The 19,479-nt window shown below is 36.9% G+C and overlaps 1 protein-coding gene across 2 annotated transcripts in view; it reads right to left on the bottom strand.

Moving 5' to 3' along the window:
- ME1 (malic enzyme 1) overlaps window positions 1-19,479 on the bottom strand; it is a 152,863-nt gene that overhangs the window by 57,124 nt on the left and 76,260 nt on the right. For both annotated transcript variants that reach the window (XM_053973257.1, XM_053973258.1), the window contains exon 6: window positions 10,967-11,070. In XM_053973257.1, the coding sequence (XP_053829232.1) occupies window positions 10,967-11,070 (104 nt within the window). The remainder of the gene's footprint in view (window positions 1-10,966; window positions 11,071-19,479) is intronic.

The following is a 19,479-nucleotide window of genomic DNA, read 5'->3' as shown; positions in this document are numbered from 1 at the left end:
ACATCCACATTTGACTTCTAAAACTGAACACAGGAGTGGAGTTTGAGGCCTTTTATAAAAAACATTTTTCTTTGTGAAGAAGCAGAAGTTAGCCTTGGCCATTTCTCTTAGAATGATTCAACTGCTTCAAAATCACTTCTGTAACCCAGGAGAAGAAATGCAATGAAAAAAAACCTCAACATCTTGGGCAGTTTAGTTAACATTCATTTTTCACTTGTAGATTTTACCTTACAGAACTACAATAACTTCAAATACTCAGGCACAGAACATTACTTAAAGCCTCCATCAGCAACACTGCTGTGTTTATCAGCCAAAAAAAGTTACTTAGATGAATTTTCCCATTTTTTTCCAATCACAGCAGGATTTCTAACACAGAAAGAAGGCAAGGCAACAAAAATGAGATGAAATTTGAAAACTGGCTGTATTTATTCAACCTAAAACTAATCTAGTGGTTTTCAGACTATGTTCTTTGTCAAAAATCTGTTTTGTCCCACATTCTGTTAAGTGGTTCTTTGACATTACCTCTGCTCTGTGAGCCAAAACTGCTGCCAACAAGCCTCAACTGAGAAAACATTATAGCTCTGTTGACCTCTTCAACTGTTTATATTCATATCAGCTCCTTGCTCTTGACCATCTGACCTCCAGCTCCCAAACACAGAGCAAAAAAATTTGGTTGAGCACCTTATTCTGTCCTGCATACCTGGAGTTGTATGAAACAGCCATTTCCTTGTCTTCTGCTCTGAAGTTTTCTCCATAACATGGTTTTATACCAATAGGTGCAGTTACAAAATATAAGAATTATGGAGTTTTTAATACAATCAAAACCCAGAGAAGCTGAATGACGGCTACCAGACATCATCAAAGCAGCTCTGGCAGTAGAGCTCAAAGGAGAAGGCATCTGGAACAAAAGCACAGCAGTGCCAGCTCTTTTGTCCAGAGACCAATTCTTAGGAGCTGCTTGCTCAGTTGGAGGTGTCTGTTAATGCAATAGAGCAGCACAGCTGACTAGTTCAGGTAGAACGCTGGTCAAAAATGCGCAGTGGATTCTATACACCATGATCTCCTCCTTGATTCTGGGTTTTCAGCAAACAAGTCACTTCAGTGTCTTTAGCTATGGACCTGCAGCATTTGAAGGTGGTTCTGCGATCGAGGATGTGCAGCTGAATTTGACATCAGGATCATACCCAGTACTCCTCACATACATTATTTCAAAAATGGCCACCATACGTTTTAGTTCACAGCTACAGATGAGCAGCTGGTTCCCATTTCAAAATCTGATTTGGAAAATATACAAAACCAGCTGCACTCAGTTCTCCTATCCTGAAAATCTCGTTCTTTAAAAATATTTTCCATATATAATTTACAGCTTCTATACTTTTTTGGCAAAGGAAAGAAAACAAGTTCTTAGACTGTGTAGTCTGGCTTAAACTGAAAAACCAGTTATTTTAGACAAATTTAGAATAATTAACAAATTTAACAAAGCATTTCTTTGTATCTGTTATGGCATTCTTAAATCAGCTGGTATAAATGTTAAGGAGGAATCATTTAAGTAACTGTTTTCTCAGTATAACTTCAGTAGAATCACTGTTGTCCCACAGATGAAGACATTTAGTATTCCAGAAGTCAAACATGTGTTCATATTATAATTAATTTTTCAGAAGACAAGGCTGTAATAAAAGATTTTAATAAAAACTTGATAGTGTAAAAATATCTCTTAATGTCTGGATCATGATATCCTACCAGAGAAATGGACTCCATAGCTTTTCAGATGACTCCAGGGCTACCAAATGCAAAACCTCTAACAAGACAGGCTTTCTATTCTGCACCTACTGAAAAAGGCTAAATAAGTAAGTAAATAAATAAATGAATACATTAATTTTAATGGTGCAGAACCAAAGTATATGTAAGAAAGTAGATTTAAATATTATTGCTAAATGTGGAGATTTGCATAGCTGGTTAAAGCACATGAGATATGAGATTACTGTGAGAATTGTAGGATTTCAGAGAATTGCACAAGTGGTTTCTGTTCTTACATATGGGACCACAAACACAGATCTAGGCAAAAAACAAGCTGATTAAATATTTGCAAAGCATATACACTACCTGAAATTAACTCTAGTTAAATTCTTTGCAACAGATTATGGCTTATTAAAAGAACACTGTTTTTCTCCTGCATTTTTATCTCTTCAGATTTGAAAACTCTTCCACTACTAGTAACTATCAGGACATCATTTCAGTTTATCTAAGACACAAATAAGCTTGCTCCTATTCATATGTTCTGTTGAAGGAAGAATAACTCCTATAAATAGTTTCCAGATCAGAGCTCTATCCCAGGAAAGAGCAAAGATCCCAATTATCTATTCCACCAAGGTTTTTTAGAACAGGGAGAGAGGAAAAAAAAAAGAATAAATGAATTTACTTATAGCAGTAGAAATTAATCACAAAGCAATTATAATCAAATTAAATTAATGCATCCTGTAACTAAGTATTTCAGAAACAGTATCTATGGTTCTGTGATTCGAGAAAGCACGTTTTATTTTCTTCTAGCAGTACTTAACTCCATTTTTTTTAAATTCTGCATAGTTCATTTTGAACAATCCCTGCCAGCAATCTCTTTCCAGTAGCCATTTAGGCTTACTATAGATCAGCAAAGTACATGAGCAATTAACTTTGATGACAAAATCCACAAAATTCTGGAATGTACTTCACTAATTATTCTCTCACTGTTGCAAAAGTATAATGTTTGACATCTTTCTGGTTTTGTACAAAGTTAGGTCCCATTTTTAAAAGGAGAAATATCAGTGATGTGGTGCCAGAGATAAAACAGTAAAGACTTTTCTTCTGCAGGAGCCAATGCAGGGAGAGCAGGACAAATTCTTCCAACCACATTATGAGGAAGATCTAAAAACCAAGGGATTAAGAAAAAAGGATCTTCAAATCACTCATACCCCAGTCAAGTTTTCAAAATGTGTTCCTTTTTTTCTCTCATATACACCCCCAGTTATATAAAGATGACCTACCAGATGACTATTATTTGTTTCTGGGGATACAATCAGTTCCTTTGGAACTCCAAAATCTAGTTGTTAAAATAAATTCACTTACAGAACTGCAAAGAACTTTTATGATTTTGCAATTAAACAAGCACATTAGCTAAACAGATAACGTGATTTATTCAGAAGTTGTTAGCACTGGCAGCACTGTTGAGTGTCTGTGAACTGCACTTACATATGGTAGCAGGCTTGAAGTGTCATATTGCATTTTTCAGCCATGGGTAATATTTTTTACAGTGGTTTATAAACACCAGTGATTACTAATGCAAAAATAAGATGTGAATCTGGAATTTCCAAAAAGGGTAAAAAATTCTGCATATACCAAATACTGTCTCCTTGCCTCTAGATTAAAAAACAATAATGAATCAGTGAAATGAATCAATTGTATGATGTTGCAATTAAGAGCATCAGTCTTTAGCTCCCTTCAATTAAGCACGCTCTCAGTTTGCTTTATTGGCATGAAATTGGTATAGAGAGACTGCAGGGACAGAAGGAGAGAGGCAGTTCTCAGCATTCAATTGATAATGTACACAACTCCAGAATTCAGCTCTGGAATGCTTTTGAATCCCAGTCCCAAAACCCTGGCAAAGAGTTCATACGACAAGGCTTGCACAGCTGAAACACTAACAGCCATAACCTCAGTATACAGTTAAATACTTGCATTTTACAAGTCAGCATTTCAATCCATGTTTAAGCACCAAAAGAGAAGTATCCTGATTTTCAGGAGTGCTGTTTGTCCACACTTCAGTACATTATATGGCTAGGCAAGGACATATGGATTACTGCTAGGATTCTAGGATGGCCAGGGAAGCCACTAAAGTTTCCACTGCAATTTTGCTTGGAAGACTAAAGAGAAGTTGTTGAGTCTAGCAAGGGCCCTGTCGTGCAACAATCTCAAGGAGCATGGATAATTAAATCCTGGGAATACGCCCATTTGTCTAATCTGGGACTATAGCTCTTTGGCTAATGCCACTGTCTATTTTTAATACAGTGATGACAACACTTAAAAAAAATGACACTTGGGTACAAAAATATCTAAACTTCAGTTCTAAGATATCCACTGAAGATCCATGGCAATGTATCTATTCTCTCATGCTAGATTTTCTTTAAAAATTATACAACTACAATGAAAACAGTATAAAAATGCAGTTATACAGCAATTTGCAAGTGCCTGACAGACAGAACAGTCAGCCATGATGGTTTATTGCTAAATCAGCCAGTGGCAAAACAAGTCAGTAACAACCAAATGATGAATAGGTTATGTCAGTGGTATTTATTAATGGCTTACTATTTGTAGGCAACCAGGCAGCAGAGGCACGCATGGGCATGGGCTGAAGCACTGCCATGGATCAGGAATCTCAGCAGCAGCAGTTTGGGTGGTAGACTCTGAATAAAGCACAGCAGTGCTGTTCTCTGGCAGAGGTGGAGGACCAAAGAGAGATGAAGCACTGAGCTACTCAAATCCAGTTAGACAGACCAGCAGTGACTGAAAGTTTTCCTGAGAGTTGAAATATAGGTAGAAATACTTCTTGACGTCTAGTGGGAAAGAGACAGAGCTGGGATAAAAGGGACATAATTTACTGCATTCTGATGTGAACTGAAGCCAAACTTTTGATATTTAACTTTACAAGAGTTTCCAAAAGGGGGGAAAAAGAAAAGGAAAAAAAAAAAAACAAAAACTGCTTGCTGCTTCTGACAGCCTGGAAAACTACTGTACTTCCGTAACAACAATATAAACCTCGTTAAAATATTACACTCACACAAATTATTCAAATAAATCAACATTCACTCCATTTACAATACAGTGCACCAGCTAACTTCTGTTGGGAATGCTGCCCACCATTTGCTGGAGCTATAAAAGATGAAGGAAAGTAACTGAGATTATCCAGGCCTTTTCCATTTGAAAAATCCCTTTCTAAAACAGTTTGGAGAAGAAAAGACTAGGAACAGCATGTTCTACAGTTCTTGAGTTTTGAATGGCTGCAGCAAGTCTGGGGCATAATTAAGCATTATTAGAACATGAATACATCCAATTTGAGCTCCAGATTCAGTTTTGGTACAAGAGACATATTAAAAATACTAAAATACTCCCCCACTTTCTCTATCTTATCTCAAAACCCAAAACAATAGCCTTCCCTCTCAGTATCATGTTTGAGGATTTTGTTACTTTTTGTTTTCTTTAAAGGATGAATGAGGCTTTATTTCTTAGGCTCCTCTGCTGATCTTTGCTAAGAATTTCTCTAAGGTCTTGCATCACAAACAATAATAGGTTTCTCTCTGCAAATAAACTTGATGTGATTAGGTTCTGTCTATCCTGCTATGATTTTGCTTCACTAATAGACTCACTTTTCCTTATGCACTACTTACTGCATCCAAAAAGTCTGTAGAGCATATATTTGTAACATTTCCAGCAATGATATATGATTTAACCACCAAATGAACCAACAGGAAAGGGAAGAACAAGGCACTAAATAACAAAACAAAATCAAACCAACCAACCAACTAAAAAAAATTGCTTGCCTACATTCTTTTTGTGATGAATTTAAAAGGATATTCATACTAGGAGTGAATTAATTAACCTACTCCCCCTTACATAACAAAACTCACAAAAGAAGACGTCTTCTACCAAGTCTTCTTTCCTCCATGTCAGAGTTCCCTGGATCTGGCAACTGAAGGTGTGCTAAATGTGCACACAAGCATCCCATCTCAAGAAACACAGGACAGTTAGTTTAGTTCTCTTTTTCCTCTACACAGGCAGGTGAGGACAATTGCAAGCAGGATACCCCAGTAAGCACCACAGCCTGGGGAATGATTCAGGGTTCCTTAACAACCTTCCTAGAGATGGCATCATCTGTTGACAATTTAAATGTTGCAAGTGGAATCAGTTAAGAGTCATCATGGATAATCACAAAATTTGAAGAGTCTCCTCAGGCAAACCATCATAGTTGCTTGAACTATTATAACAAAATAAACCCTGATTATGAAACTATTTGAGTTTTCCTCTTCTACAGCACTGTCCATTTCCCAAAGAAACAGTTCCTTTTTTAAAACAACAGTGTGGGTTTTTTTTTAGTCCAAGAGCCTTTCTTAATAATCAAACAAGCTAAGGACCCTTCTGAATGGTTTTATCTCATGAGTATAAAAAAGTCCACCTGGGAGTCTAGGTGGGCAAGGAAGTCTGGACCCAGGTAGTTTCAGGAAGAACACAAACTCATCAATGACTGGAAATGAATCTCAGATGTAAGCACAAGAAGGAACTGGGGGTAGGTTCAAGAGCAATTGTTGCTGTAGTACAGGCTACTGCCAAAGGACCCACCTTTCTCATCTCCTGCTGTCCACAATGATCCTCCTTAGGAAGTTAATATTCACTGCATGGTGGAAGGAGCAGGTAGTCACAGACTTGCAAAATTACTTCAAAGGGTCTAAGTCCCAATGAGGGGAAAAAATCTCTATACAGAAGGATCTTCACTAAGTCTGCCATAGGAGGGAGATGTTGCAGCAGCATTTCTTCTGAACACACTCTGACAGCCACTTTAGCTTGATCAATATGGGAACACACAGGCACGATGTAAGTCTTGGTCTTGTACCACTACAGTGCCAAAGAGGACAGAGGCACCAATGCTCCTACACCTGTGCTTGGACACACTGTCAGAATGACTCTGTGGTCCAACCACTCCCTTAATGATGCATGGCTATATGCACCTTTTAAGTTGACTTCTTGCCAGTACATTCTCTTGCCAAAAGTAAGGGCTGCATGAATTAATTAATTTAGTCACAAATTGAACTATATTTTAATGCAATCTACTAAATGAAAACAGCTATTAAAATATTTTTCTATTTTGATTTTGTGGATGTATTGCTTTTACAGTTGTTCTCAAAGTTAGCTAAACCATGTTTACCATAAAACACTGCTTTAAAGTAGTACATGAAGTGAAATGAAATACTGCTACCATCTGTGAATAATGTAATCATGCAAATGAGGAATAATGACTACATCATGGTAATTTAGGATGGAACACAGTGAATTACAATTGTCAGCAGCTTGGTTTATAGCTCACAAACTTGAGAAAAGCACAGCATATAAAAAGAGTGGGGAAGGATTTAATCAAAATACCATTACGGAAGAGAACATAAACGACACATGGCATTACTTTTCAAGGGTCCACCACTATTATTTGTATCTTGAAGTGTAACTGAAAACTTACCATCACACACACACAGAAAGATAATTCCAGTGATACAGGGCTGCTCATACACACCACAAATCCACAGGGTTTAGCTTGTAACAGAAGAATAATTCCATCCAACTCTTTGGGGTTGTGGTAGCTAGGCAAGGAAATAATCTATGGAAATTCCACCAGATTCTTTCCATTTTTTAAGTTTCCTATCTGTTCATAGGCCAGAGATTTTCTCTGCCCACTATAATGACTTCTGTTGGGGATGATCTGAAGCAGAAAGCAAGCTGGTAGGATGCTGTTCTTCCCTCCTCTGACATTCTGTTGAGGGGTTCAGGGTGGAGTTATCTTTACCAGATTTGTGAAAATGAAATATCCTTTGAAATGGGGAAAAAATTCCATACTCTTTAAATCTCCTCCTTGCATTGAACAGAGAAATTCAAGTCCCTGCTACTGAAAAGATGCTGTTTTCGTCTCCTTTCATTTCTTGTTCTGTCTCCATTCTACATATTTTCCCCTCAAGCATTTCCATAAACCTTTCACTTTTGTACATGAATACCTCTTGGCCACTGATATATTTCTCTTTGCACCATCACAGTTGAGCAGAAAAGAAACAGGAACTGGAATAAAAACAGAGTTATTTTCTCTGGTTACACAGGAAGCTTTGGTAGATCAATCCCAGCCACCAAAGTGTTGTTTAGCAATCCATCCTCTCAAAGTTTCCTCTGTAAACAGAGATATTTAAGAACAACTTGTCATTTGGAAAAATTTACTTGTCTATATTAAATGTTTTATGACCCATTTCTCCACAGGGCAGAAACTGAACAAATGTGTCTGAATTCCAGTTGATATTATGTTCTTCACTGATGAAGACAACTGTCCGTCTTTTTCTCCTGTCATAAAATATTCTTTCCACTTAGAATATTCTTGTTCCTCTAAATTACTGCACTGACATAAAAGCAAGAACCACCTGGTAATGCCCAGAGAAATTATAGTATCTGCCCTCAGAGAGGATAGCTGCTGGCACTGGTAATAAATAAAGAGATAAATGTATACATATGTGAATAAATAAAAGCTGTTCATTGGATTTTTGTCATCAGAAATCCAGATACTTTCCATATGTTTCTGCCTTCCCTCATCTGGGAAAAATCATAATGTACTAGTTCCATTCTGCCATGATAGCACACTGGATACTGTACCACAATCTTTTAGTAATAATTAGTTTAAATTTTGGGTTTGTTGGTTTGGTTTGGGGTTTTGTTTTCTTTTTATCCTGACTCTTTCATAAATAATTTTGCTTCATAAGAAGAACTTTTTTTGGGGTTAATATCAACAGTGGCTGAGAAGGAGGAAAGTATAGCAGTTGACAAACCTATACCTTTTTATAAAGCATTTTCTTTATTATCATGCCATTCATTGTATAAAGGAGATATTTCAACATGAAACACTATAAATTATGCTGCATAAAAAGTTATAAATCGATAAAAATTTAGATTTTCAAAATTTAACAATCATTCAAGATGACATCTAGGAAAATTCCCTGGAAGCCAATAAAAAGCCTGTACAGAGTGCACCGCCCTGTACTGCTGCCCACTTCTTCTTGCTCTCAGGCAATGCTGCTAAAACCTGGCTCTCACTTCTGCTAGCATTTGGCCTCTCAGGAGAATTATGAAAGTGAAAAAGATCTAAAATAGGTATTTTACATAGCTTTCTGACTTGAAAATATCTGTCATCACCCCGTCTTTAATTTAGACTTATTAAAAATACATGACAGCCTCATGCTTTACAATGTTAATGATTATATATGTCTTAGAAATGTACTGAAAACACCATTTCAGTGTTTTCAGTGACAGCAGATTTCACCAGAATTTGCCCATTCCCAGAACTGATTAGGCAGTGCTAAATAAGAAAGCTTCTTTTGGAGCACCATGGCAATAACTAACAACAAATATGACTAACATAAAATTTGACAGACCAAACATGCATCTAAGATTAGCAAAGCAAATACTCGCTCAGTGAAACAGCCAGCAGAAGCCAAGAAAAGTGAAAAGAGGAAAAACATAATAGAAACTTTCATAAGGAAAAAAGAGCTATATGTAACCAAAGTATACAATTACAGAGATCATCACAATGTTTGTAAAGGGAATCATGACCTGCATGTTTAACAGTCGGACCTGCTATGCCAGAATCAGCTCTAAGTGCTGAGTCTGCCAGTGGCACATTAAACACAAATCTGAAGTTAGGGAAATGTAAAATTACTGAGCAATTTGACTCAATTTTGATTGAACTACATCACTTTTCCCTTCACCTTAGTATGGGTATCATCATGAATGTAGGTGTCACACTACAGGCAAAACAATTCACAAGTAAACCACACAAAGTTGGAATTACAAATTTTAAGTGTTCCACTTCAAACATGAACTTCAACCACTGCTGACCATGACAGACTTAGCTGAGAACAAAGTGATCTTTCAGAAGGTCAAACAAACATGAATTGTTCAAAATTGCTCAAAATTACAGAGCTTTAAAGATGTTTAAGTAAAAAGTGCATGTCAACCAGACCTTCAAACATTACTGAGATAATCTTCTGCTTGACTCTGATTATTTCCTTTAGTATCAAGAACAGTGGTTCATTTTAAAGAAAGGGCAAGTTAGAGAATGCATTATGTTAGAGGTTCTCAAAACACAGACCACAGAGCAATTTCTAATACTCTGAACATTGTTTTAGGGAGGTGACTCTATTAGCAAAGGTCATCAATGTTATCTGCAAGGGAATATTCAGCAGAGTAGCAAACATAGAACAGGATAGAGTCAAACCAGCAACTTCCATAGGAAGATTATGAACAAGGGAGTGGCAGTGGGGGTGATGGGGAAGAGTATAAGTAGTACATGGAAGAATATGGGTTTCAGGCACAGAAATTAATACCACTGCTTGGCCAAGTTTCTTCTGCACAGCAACCAAGGCAGAAAGAACAGAAGTTATGTATGCCTAGCTAAGGTCTCAAATGCAGATGGGGCACAAGGCAAGACTGAGGAGCTGGAAAGTATTTCCAGGTTCCACAGCTCAGCTTCACCTTTGGGAGGCAGAGGCAGAAAACACATTCCTCTAAGGATCCTGGCAGCTGAGCTATTTCAGATATACACATTGAATGCAGAGCTAGAAATTCAAATACTTTAACAAACAAGGAAACTATGAGCAAATGTGTTATTTGACATGCAAGGAGAACTATTTTATATCACAGCCTAATAATAAATTTAACTACTTTCTGTATATGAAGAAAGAAGCAGTGAAAGAGCTGACTTGGTACCAATACCATGACATTTAAAATTAAAACACTGAAAAGTTAGTCGTGTCGTGGGTTTTGTGGGGGCAGAGGCAGGGGTTGCCAATAGCTTCTTTAAGGCTGTTGACATCTCATGTATGAAATCATAGAGACAGAGATCATGTAGGCACAGCACTAGGCACAGAAAATTTTTAGGCAAATATTTAACAATCTAAATCTTGAAAAAGAAGTTTGAAAAACTAGTTATGTTCAGATGAATTTTACTGCTCATATAAGTCATAAAACTGCAATATTGAAGGTAAATAGTTAAGGCAGTTATAAACTCGTAAAATAGTATGCTCAAAAATCATCTGGAACCTAACAATTCTGTCATCTTTTAATAAGTTACTGACCTTTATTTCTCTCAAGATGAAGTTCACAGTGGAATTCATCAAAGTAGCACAGATATATCACTTACCTTGCAGTCACAGCTTCCATGAATTCATCAAGAAGATCATCATAGGCTTGACCTCTAATTCTCTTGTGTCTCAGCCCAATATACAAAGGATCTTTCAGCAATGCCTGTTGAAAAAAAAATGTTTGAAATATTACATGAGCAAGTTACAATACTACACTCTTAGTTAATAAAAAGGGGACAAAAATACAGTGTTTGAGGATTAACCCAAGCATATGAAGTACATATCAATTTATCCACCTCTACAGTAAGACCAAAGAAATATAAAGAGATTAAATAAACACCTTTTTGTATCAAGGAAAAGGGATACCCTAGTCTCAAAGGAAGTGTATACTTTCCAAATGAAAAAGTACAGGTTACTCTGAAATGTCAGGTCTCAAAAGTGTCTTTTAAAGCTTTAGTAAGTAATTTTCTATTTTTCTTTTATATCCTGAAGGTGCTCTGACATTTTAAAAAGCCATTTTCCTTAATTTTATCATTGTGTTTCACCAATCTCTCTCAGAGCACATCCCTTCAATTGTGCTGATGAGCTGATACTCAGATAATGTGCAGTTTTCTAAAATTTAACATGCCAAAACATAACCAACCCTTTGCCCTTTTCCTTCCAAACGTATTAGATTACCAGTTTATATTCCAGAATTAATCAATTCAGCTATCCGTGTTCCATCAGTTGGATATGATTTCTGAATTTGTCTATGCTTAAATCTTGTACTTCTTCTTTCTTTAGCTTTATGATCCATACTTCCCATAAAAGCACTAAGCCTGTATCACTCCAAGTCTTCACTACTAGAAAGTCTGATGTATTTCCAAATTATAACTTAATAATTACTAAATTTATACATTCTTCTACAAATTTCTTACTAAATTTATACACCAAATGTCACACTTCCACTGGCTTTCCCAGGAACTCAGGTAAAAAGACACTCTTTGTTATTATTTCTCACATGCCTCTGAAAACAAGTAAGCTAATTTCCTCATTGTATACAGTGTGCAATCCTCCAACACGTGCCCAGACAGCTTGTAGAATAGGTCAGAAGCTTGACTAAACATTTTTCATCCAAAAACAATTTGTAAATTCAACAGGGTAGCAGGAATTTTTTGTACATCAGCTTCAACTAGAAAAACATTGTAAAGAAAAATACAGACCAACTTGTCTTTCCAAGAGAGAGTCTTCAGAATGCAAAATGAAGAAAAAGTCTGGAAAGCTTTCTCTTCCTGACCCAAACTGGGAAACAGAGATCTGATTTCTGAATTTTAGAGAAGTGCCTAAATTCCCATTCCAGCTTTGTTTTACATTGTAAAACTGAAAAAAATTCCTCTGGGTCACAAGCCCCTGTTAAAGAATTATTTGAATCAGTATGAAACTTAAAATCTTTGGTGATATTCTGCCTCCTCAGGAGTTCCTGATACAGACCTATAGAGAGACATGTTTGTCTCTCCCTCACTTTTCTCTCCACTTCCACAAAGATGTAAAGAAATAAGATTAGAATGTTTTAAAAAATCAAGTGGGTTTAAAAGCTGAATTTTCTTGCTAAAAAAACTTGCTAAATTAACCACCAATTCAGACCAATTTGTAATACATTACTTACAGCCATTCAGATGTTTAATTCAGCTTTTTGAAGTGAAACACAAATAAAGCTCAAAATTAAAATTACTTTATAAGTGAAGGTGACATCATTACACTGTAAGTAATTTATTTTTTCCCTTCACTAACACAATGTAACATTCATGTCTAAGTAGCACATTTTTTCAGAAATAATTTTGCCTGTGTATTCACTTTATCCTAATTATTCTAGCAGCAAAATCAAAATAGTAATTCTGTACCTATTCTAGATACTGCAGGAGAAACTGACAGAGTTTGATCTGATATCTGTCAAAGTAGTTGTCCCTTTTGTATAGTCTTGTTTTGATATAATCACTTCAAACTTTGTAGTCAATAACTATTTCTGAAATTTTTTCATTTCCATTTTGAGTTTGTCTATTCATTAAAAATAACCTCAAGAAAACCTGAAAAATCAAGGATAAATTTATATATCTGGGACATGAATTCACAGGAAGTGCAAATTAACTTTTTAACAACAGGAAATCTTCGGGCAATTTTGGGGAGTCCATACAAGTTGTGTCTTGCTTCCCACCAGATTGAGCACACAAGGCTGGAAAGAAGAACTATCAGTCCTCAGGAGCCTCTGTCAGGAACATCACAGTAGGACTCAGAAACAGCAATCTCACTTCTAAAATCCCACTGCTGCAGTTTTCCATGCCAGTAGGCTTTTATTTCATGTCCTGTGCATGGATACCGCATGTTCCACTGTCCATTTCAGAGTAAATAACTTAATTCCTTTCCAGCTCCCCTAATTTTTCTTCCTAAACTCATTTGCTCTTTTCAAAGAGCTTCCACAAGCTTTTTATTAAGCAATGTCTGTTTTCCCATTTTATAAAACAATGCTCAAAATGAAAAAAAAATATTTGGTCCCTTTATTTTCTAAATTCTGAAGATGTGTTTCTAAAACACTTTGCAGCCAGACTGAATCAGTCTGATTCCTTCAAGAAGGCAGTTTAGATGGGCAGTGATTCTGTGAAAGTTCAAGAGAAATAGGCATCACATTACTCTGTTCAAAAAGTGCTAAACCGGCCATGGTTCTGCCTTTAAATGTACATAGGCTCTTACACTCCTTTTGCTACTTCTGCATTTTTCATGTCTGTGAGCATTTAAATCTATAGTCAGTGCAAAAACTCAGAACTCCAAAGAAGTTCTATTTATAGGACCACTGCTTGAGTATATTGTCCTTGATGCTGAAATGTAATGTGAAATATTTAAAACAATTAATTTAAATATTTAACAATATTTAAAAACAATTTAAAACAATTATTACAGTGTTTCTGGAGTATTTATAAACTTCTAGCCTGGGAAGTCTCACAAGCAGAGACAATTAATTCAGCAACACATCTCTGATGAAAAGCTTGGCCAACTATATACTCAGAGTTCAGAATTCCTTTACAGCTCAGTGCATTCTGCTTAACAAACGTTACAGTTTGACATGAAATAGCCCCAAAAAGTTCCTTTATGGTCCTGTTTGGAACAACGTATGAAGAAACCCGTGGCGGACACAAAAGAATGAAACATTCAGCAAGTGAAAAGAACAGTGGTCACGTCTGCGCCCTGAGTGGCAAACCATTGTGGAGCCGCTCCCTTTCCAAAGGCCGCTGAAGAATGAATAAGCTGCTTAAGCACATTATCTCCTTATTCAGGTCAACACCATGCAAACTAGGACCGTGGTGCTTGTTTTATTTAGAGGGTTCACACATCTTGAGAGATTAACATTTGCTACCAACTATTTCATGGCTTTCAAAACAGATTACCAAAAAAAAAAAGTTCCATCCTACAATCGAGTATGTCAAACTGACACGATGATTAGGTACTTTTCCTCAATGACTTGGGTTTCTTTTGTCACCTAGCTTGTTGTCAAAGCTTAAACTTTATTTTGTTCTTTTGGAAATCAAATCTCCCTTGAAACATAACTCTCCTTTTTCCAGGTTAGTAGGTTTGTTATGCATATCACATGATACTAAAAAAGTTAATGCCAGCTTATTTTTAGACATATTTATTCTAAGACTAAAAAAAAAAAAAAAAGCTCTGAAATATTTAGGTTCACCAATGTGGTACGTTCAAGCTCTAACAGAAATAGTGTTTTCTAAGAATAAAGGGCTTATTTAAAGTTCTGGTAGTGGAAATATCATGTAGATCTATTTAGAATTAGCTGTCCAAAATAATGAGTTCTTTGAAGCACCACCTGAGCACATTAAAACTGTATTGACCTTTGGGGGTTTTAAGAAAAAGGCAAATTGTTTATGCCATCTTACTTAAAGAGATCAGCAAACCATCAAAGTTCAAGCAAGGCTGAGCTGTGCACCTGGCTCTAATTTAGCTACAAAAGCCAAACCAGTGAGAAACAGAAAACTGCACACTTAAATATTTCATCAGTTGATCACAAACACACTGAAATGTCATTTATTCCCAAACTTGGCACTGAGATGTTTCTTTGGAACAAATACATACTTCAGTGAACAGCTTCATGGAAAATTGTAGGGGAACATCTGCAAGACCCCGAGCCTTTCCACTGAAAAAGATGGAGCAGAGATAGTTCAGAACCAATCAGTGCTACCTAGACAGTGTTTGGTGTATTGTAATGCTTCAGAGTAGCAATTAACCCCACACCATTAAAATGCCAAAACCCTCCAGCAGCTCTACAATGGGAAATGATTTCCACTAGAGCCACAGTTACAGAGCTAAAAGAGGACTGTATTTGTATGGGACATCTGAAGCTCTGGGACAAAGACATGCCACATGCCAGAAATTAAACACATTTCAGAGCATGATTCATCTAACAGGGCACACAGTTACCAAAAACACCAGGGGGAGGCCGCTGCTTTTTCAAGTCTTAATATTTTCTTACACTGATACACTCCAAATTTTTTTTGTAACTTTCCTGTCTCAGTTTTAACAGGTTGGGGAAGGGCTGGTGAGCAAGGAGGGTTTCTATTCTCCAGGTAAGTTGCATATTCCAAACTTTTTATTTTTGTTCCACAAGATTGAAATTTCACTTGAAGTGAAATTTTTTCCAATAAAACCACTTAGCCGGTCAGGAACATGTCAATGCTTTGGACTTAACTTCAGCTTCCATCAATACTCATTACCCAGTAATCAATCTGCATTCATTTAAACTTTCAGTTTGTAAGCACAAACATGCTGAATCACAATTTTCTGTCCTTCAAGAACTGCTTACAGCTGCAAAGTGTTTTTCACAGCATTAGAAAGAGCATATAGGATTTCAATTTATACTAGACTGGAAGGCCTTTCTTTTCCTTGAATAAGCTTGCTTTGAAGCCTGAAATACAGGATGATGATACCCTTAAAATGTGTAACAAATTCTGTGTTTCCAAATGCTAAGTGAACTTTGGATGACTTGAATGCTACTAATTGTGTTTGAGAGTGTAGAATACTTTGAAAAAATAAGTTGCATAATCAAAGAACTAAAGACTTTTTCTGAAATTTTGTTTTCTTTGAATTACACTAGCCATATGACATACTCACCAAGAAATCACGGCCCCTCCTATCTAAACACCAGACCTTTATCAACACATTCGCAAATGTTAGCAAGGGGCCTCTTGCACAAGAATAAAAGAAGCCTTACTCTCTGTTTCTCCCTAAAAGAAGGAGATCTCATCTCCTTCTAGTATTAGTCAGCTGATACTTTATCTAGACATCCTCAAAACAGGTATTGGCATTCAGGGTAGTAGCTCTTCGGCCTTCAGTTTCCTCCATGGGCTCCTTCATAGGATAGAATGTCACGAAAGATCCCAAAATAGAAAGCCAAAAATGGGTATCACAATGGGTCATTCTAGTTTTAACCGTTGAGCTGTTTTAAGTGTGCTCACCTTGCCAAAAAAAAAGTGGCTGTCAGTTCTTTAGAGACAAAGATATGGCCATACTATAATTACTATTTTCCCACTTGTAACCCTGAAAACATCACTGAAAATTGTCCCTTGTCTGTTCAGACAAAATTCTAGACCTTCAATAGTGAAGAGTTTAAAAGATAATACATTCATAGTGCTTCTTTGTCATCAATCTTGAATGTAGTGCTTGAAAGGAATGTCTTCTGTGGAATAAAGTTATTAGCAAAGAGTATTATGATTTTTTTAGTTCAAAATACAAAAATGTATTAAAACTCTGGTGAAGCAATAGCCTGATGTAACAGAAAAGTAGTTATGGTGTTTAAAAATTCTGCTTAAAAGAATTTAAGGTTGTGGTAAAAAATGATACTATAGATTTGCACACCCAGACTAGACTTTAAAAATTATTTCTCCTTAAAGACAGGCTTAATTTATTAAGCCCAACTTGTTCTTTAATTTCATAAGGTTATTAAAGTGTCAATGTGACCTTTACATTCTGTGCTTGCTTCTGCTCAGGGAGCTTACTCATTTCTAACCTGAAGAAGAATTACCAGCTGTAGCTTCAAATGCTCATTGAACCTTGTCGCTTATATTCCAGTGATTTCCCACGCATGCAGACAGCCTTGCCCAGCTGAAAAACTGTCAGCTCCAGCGAACTTTAACAACAAAATAAAAACCCCTCTAATGGCTGGAAAGAATGCTTCAGGAAGGAATCTTGTAACACGCTATGAAATTACCACAGCCCATCCCCAAGCAAGCCTGCACAAAGCCCAGCTGTGCCAAGGACATTCTGTGGGATGTTTCCGGCGCATGTATGTGGCACTGAATAAAGGCCCCAGTGTGCAAGTGCTGCGGGCAGACTGTGGCTCTGTGCCCAGGGGCACAAGCCTCCAGCCCCCTCGCACGGCACCATCTGCCTGCATCCCTCCATCCCGTGCCATGGCTACCAGAAGGGCTCTTCCAGGAAGTCAACCACGTTCCTGTGAGTGAGCACGCAAAGCTGAAGAGCACCCAGCCCCCCGAGGATAACATTTACAAACATACCTGAGATACACAAATGTGTGGTTATGTGAGCCCTCATTAGCAAGGGAGCACCAATGCAAAATCCAAAGACAGAAGTCGCAGCAGCAAGGGGCAAGATGCACTTGATTTTTCAGATTTTTTAAGGGACTACTGTCTCTTCCAAGTCAGACAATGCATTTGTGTTTGGGGCATGACTCACTGTGTCCACGAGTCAGTTTGTGGAACCAAGTGATGGATGAAGAGCTCATGAGTTGTTGACGGTGCAGGGGCAGAGAGCAGTGCTGCCTTCTAGATACACCTGAGTCACTCTCATAGCTAAACTCCAAAATGTTGGGAATGATAAAATATCCCATCAGTTTGTGGAACCAAATGATGGATGAAGAGCTCATGAGTTGTTGACGGTGCAGGGGCAGAGAGCAGTGCTGCCTTCTAGATACACCTGAGTCACTCTCATAGCTAAACTCCAAAATGTTGGGAATGATAAAATATTTTAGAGAAATTATACTTGTATAGAAATTTTCTCTTATGATTTTTAGGTGTAATTCAAGATTTCTGAGCACTTGAAACATACAATACTAGTTATAGCCAGTGGTCCATTAATGATGCATATGCCCAAGAAGTTCCTTTCTAAACAAACTGGAATTCACAATGACACCTGAACCTCTCTACTTGGTGGGCTCTGAAAACTACAAGCAGTACACACTACAGCTAGGCTAACCATATATTGCCATACTTGATACTGAATATGAAAATTTAAACATTTTTAAAGCAATAATACATCTTACATCAGATGAATTATATATTTTTCAGAGCAATTTGGCTTTCGTTCCACCTGCTTACCTCTCCAGTACACAGTATAAGATACACACAACAATAACAAAGCTTTTTCAGTATGTTACCATTGATATTAAAAAAATTATTCCACTAAATTTACTTGGACAATCTGGCAAAAACTACTCTGTGCACTTTGATCTTTATAGAAGTTTCCAAACAGGAAAGACCTGGGAAGAGCTGAGTAGTGAAACATACCTCAAGTACAACTTTGCTATCCAACAGATAAAGCAAAAAAATAATGGTATTTCCATGAAAATTTAAATGCCATTGGAACCTTTTTTCAGGCCAAACAGCTTACATTGATGATTTTCAACCAGTTTAACTTCTAAAAGCTATTAGAAGTATGTTTCAGAGAATGGCCATCATGAGCCATGCCCTGTTCATAAGGAGAAAAAAAGGCATTTTCCTTAGGATTGGATTAGATGTTGTATATCAAAGCACTGTAATTGAAAAAAGAAAAAAACTGCCTTCAAAGCTAGCACGTTAGCTTGACAGGTTTTCATACCAGAAAATGAAAAACTACAAAGTTTTTCAATTCTAAACATAAAATTGTGCCAACATCTTCCATTACAGAAAGTTAGCTTCAAAACTAACATAATAAATTCCTTGTTAGACTGATTTAAAGCACCAGAGCTCTCCTAGTACCATGCTGGTGTATCACCACCATAGAGATTCATCAGGTCCTTCTTTTAAATCTACATTTACTTATGCACCAAGTGGCAGCTGTCGCAAGCAGCTCATAACTAAGGCACATGATTACTAGGAGGAAGGGGAAATAATTTCTAATATTGGAAAAATACTGAGGAAAAGTATAGAAATATCTGTTTCCTGCGTTAATTGAGCCAACCTAAAAATAATGGAATGCTTTCTATGAACAGGGCACTGTCACCATGGATGAAGTACATGTTCTTTACAGAACAGGTTCTCAAGCATTAGAACAAGCTGCCCAGGGAAGTGGTTGAGTTCCCATCCCTGGAGGTATTTAAAAGTACATGTGGCACTTTCAGGACATGGTTTAGTGGTGGACTTGGCAGTGCTGGATTAACAGTGGGACCCAGTGATCTTATAGGTCTTTTCAAACCTAAATGATTCTAAGATTCAACCTGCTACCAGAACCATATCTAGCAGAGTTAGTAAGGAGAACAGGGAGGGTAATTCATCGTGTATTTTAAGACAACAAAACAAAGCAAAACAGCAAGGTAAATACT

Source organism: Vidua macroura, chromosome 3, assembly GCF_024509145.1.
Source record: "Vidua macroura isolate BioBank_ID:100142 chromosome 3, ASM2450914v1, whole genome shotgun sequence".
NCBI classification, from domain to species: domain Eukaryota; kingdom Metazoa; phylum Chordata; class Aves; order Passeriformes; family Viduidae; genus Vidua; species Vidua macroura.
Note: the sequence above shows the minus strand (reverse complement) of the source record. Positions and strands in the feature narration are given on the sequence as shown.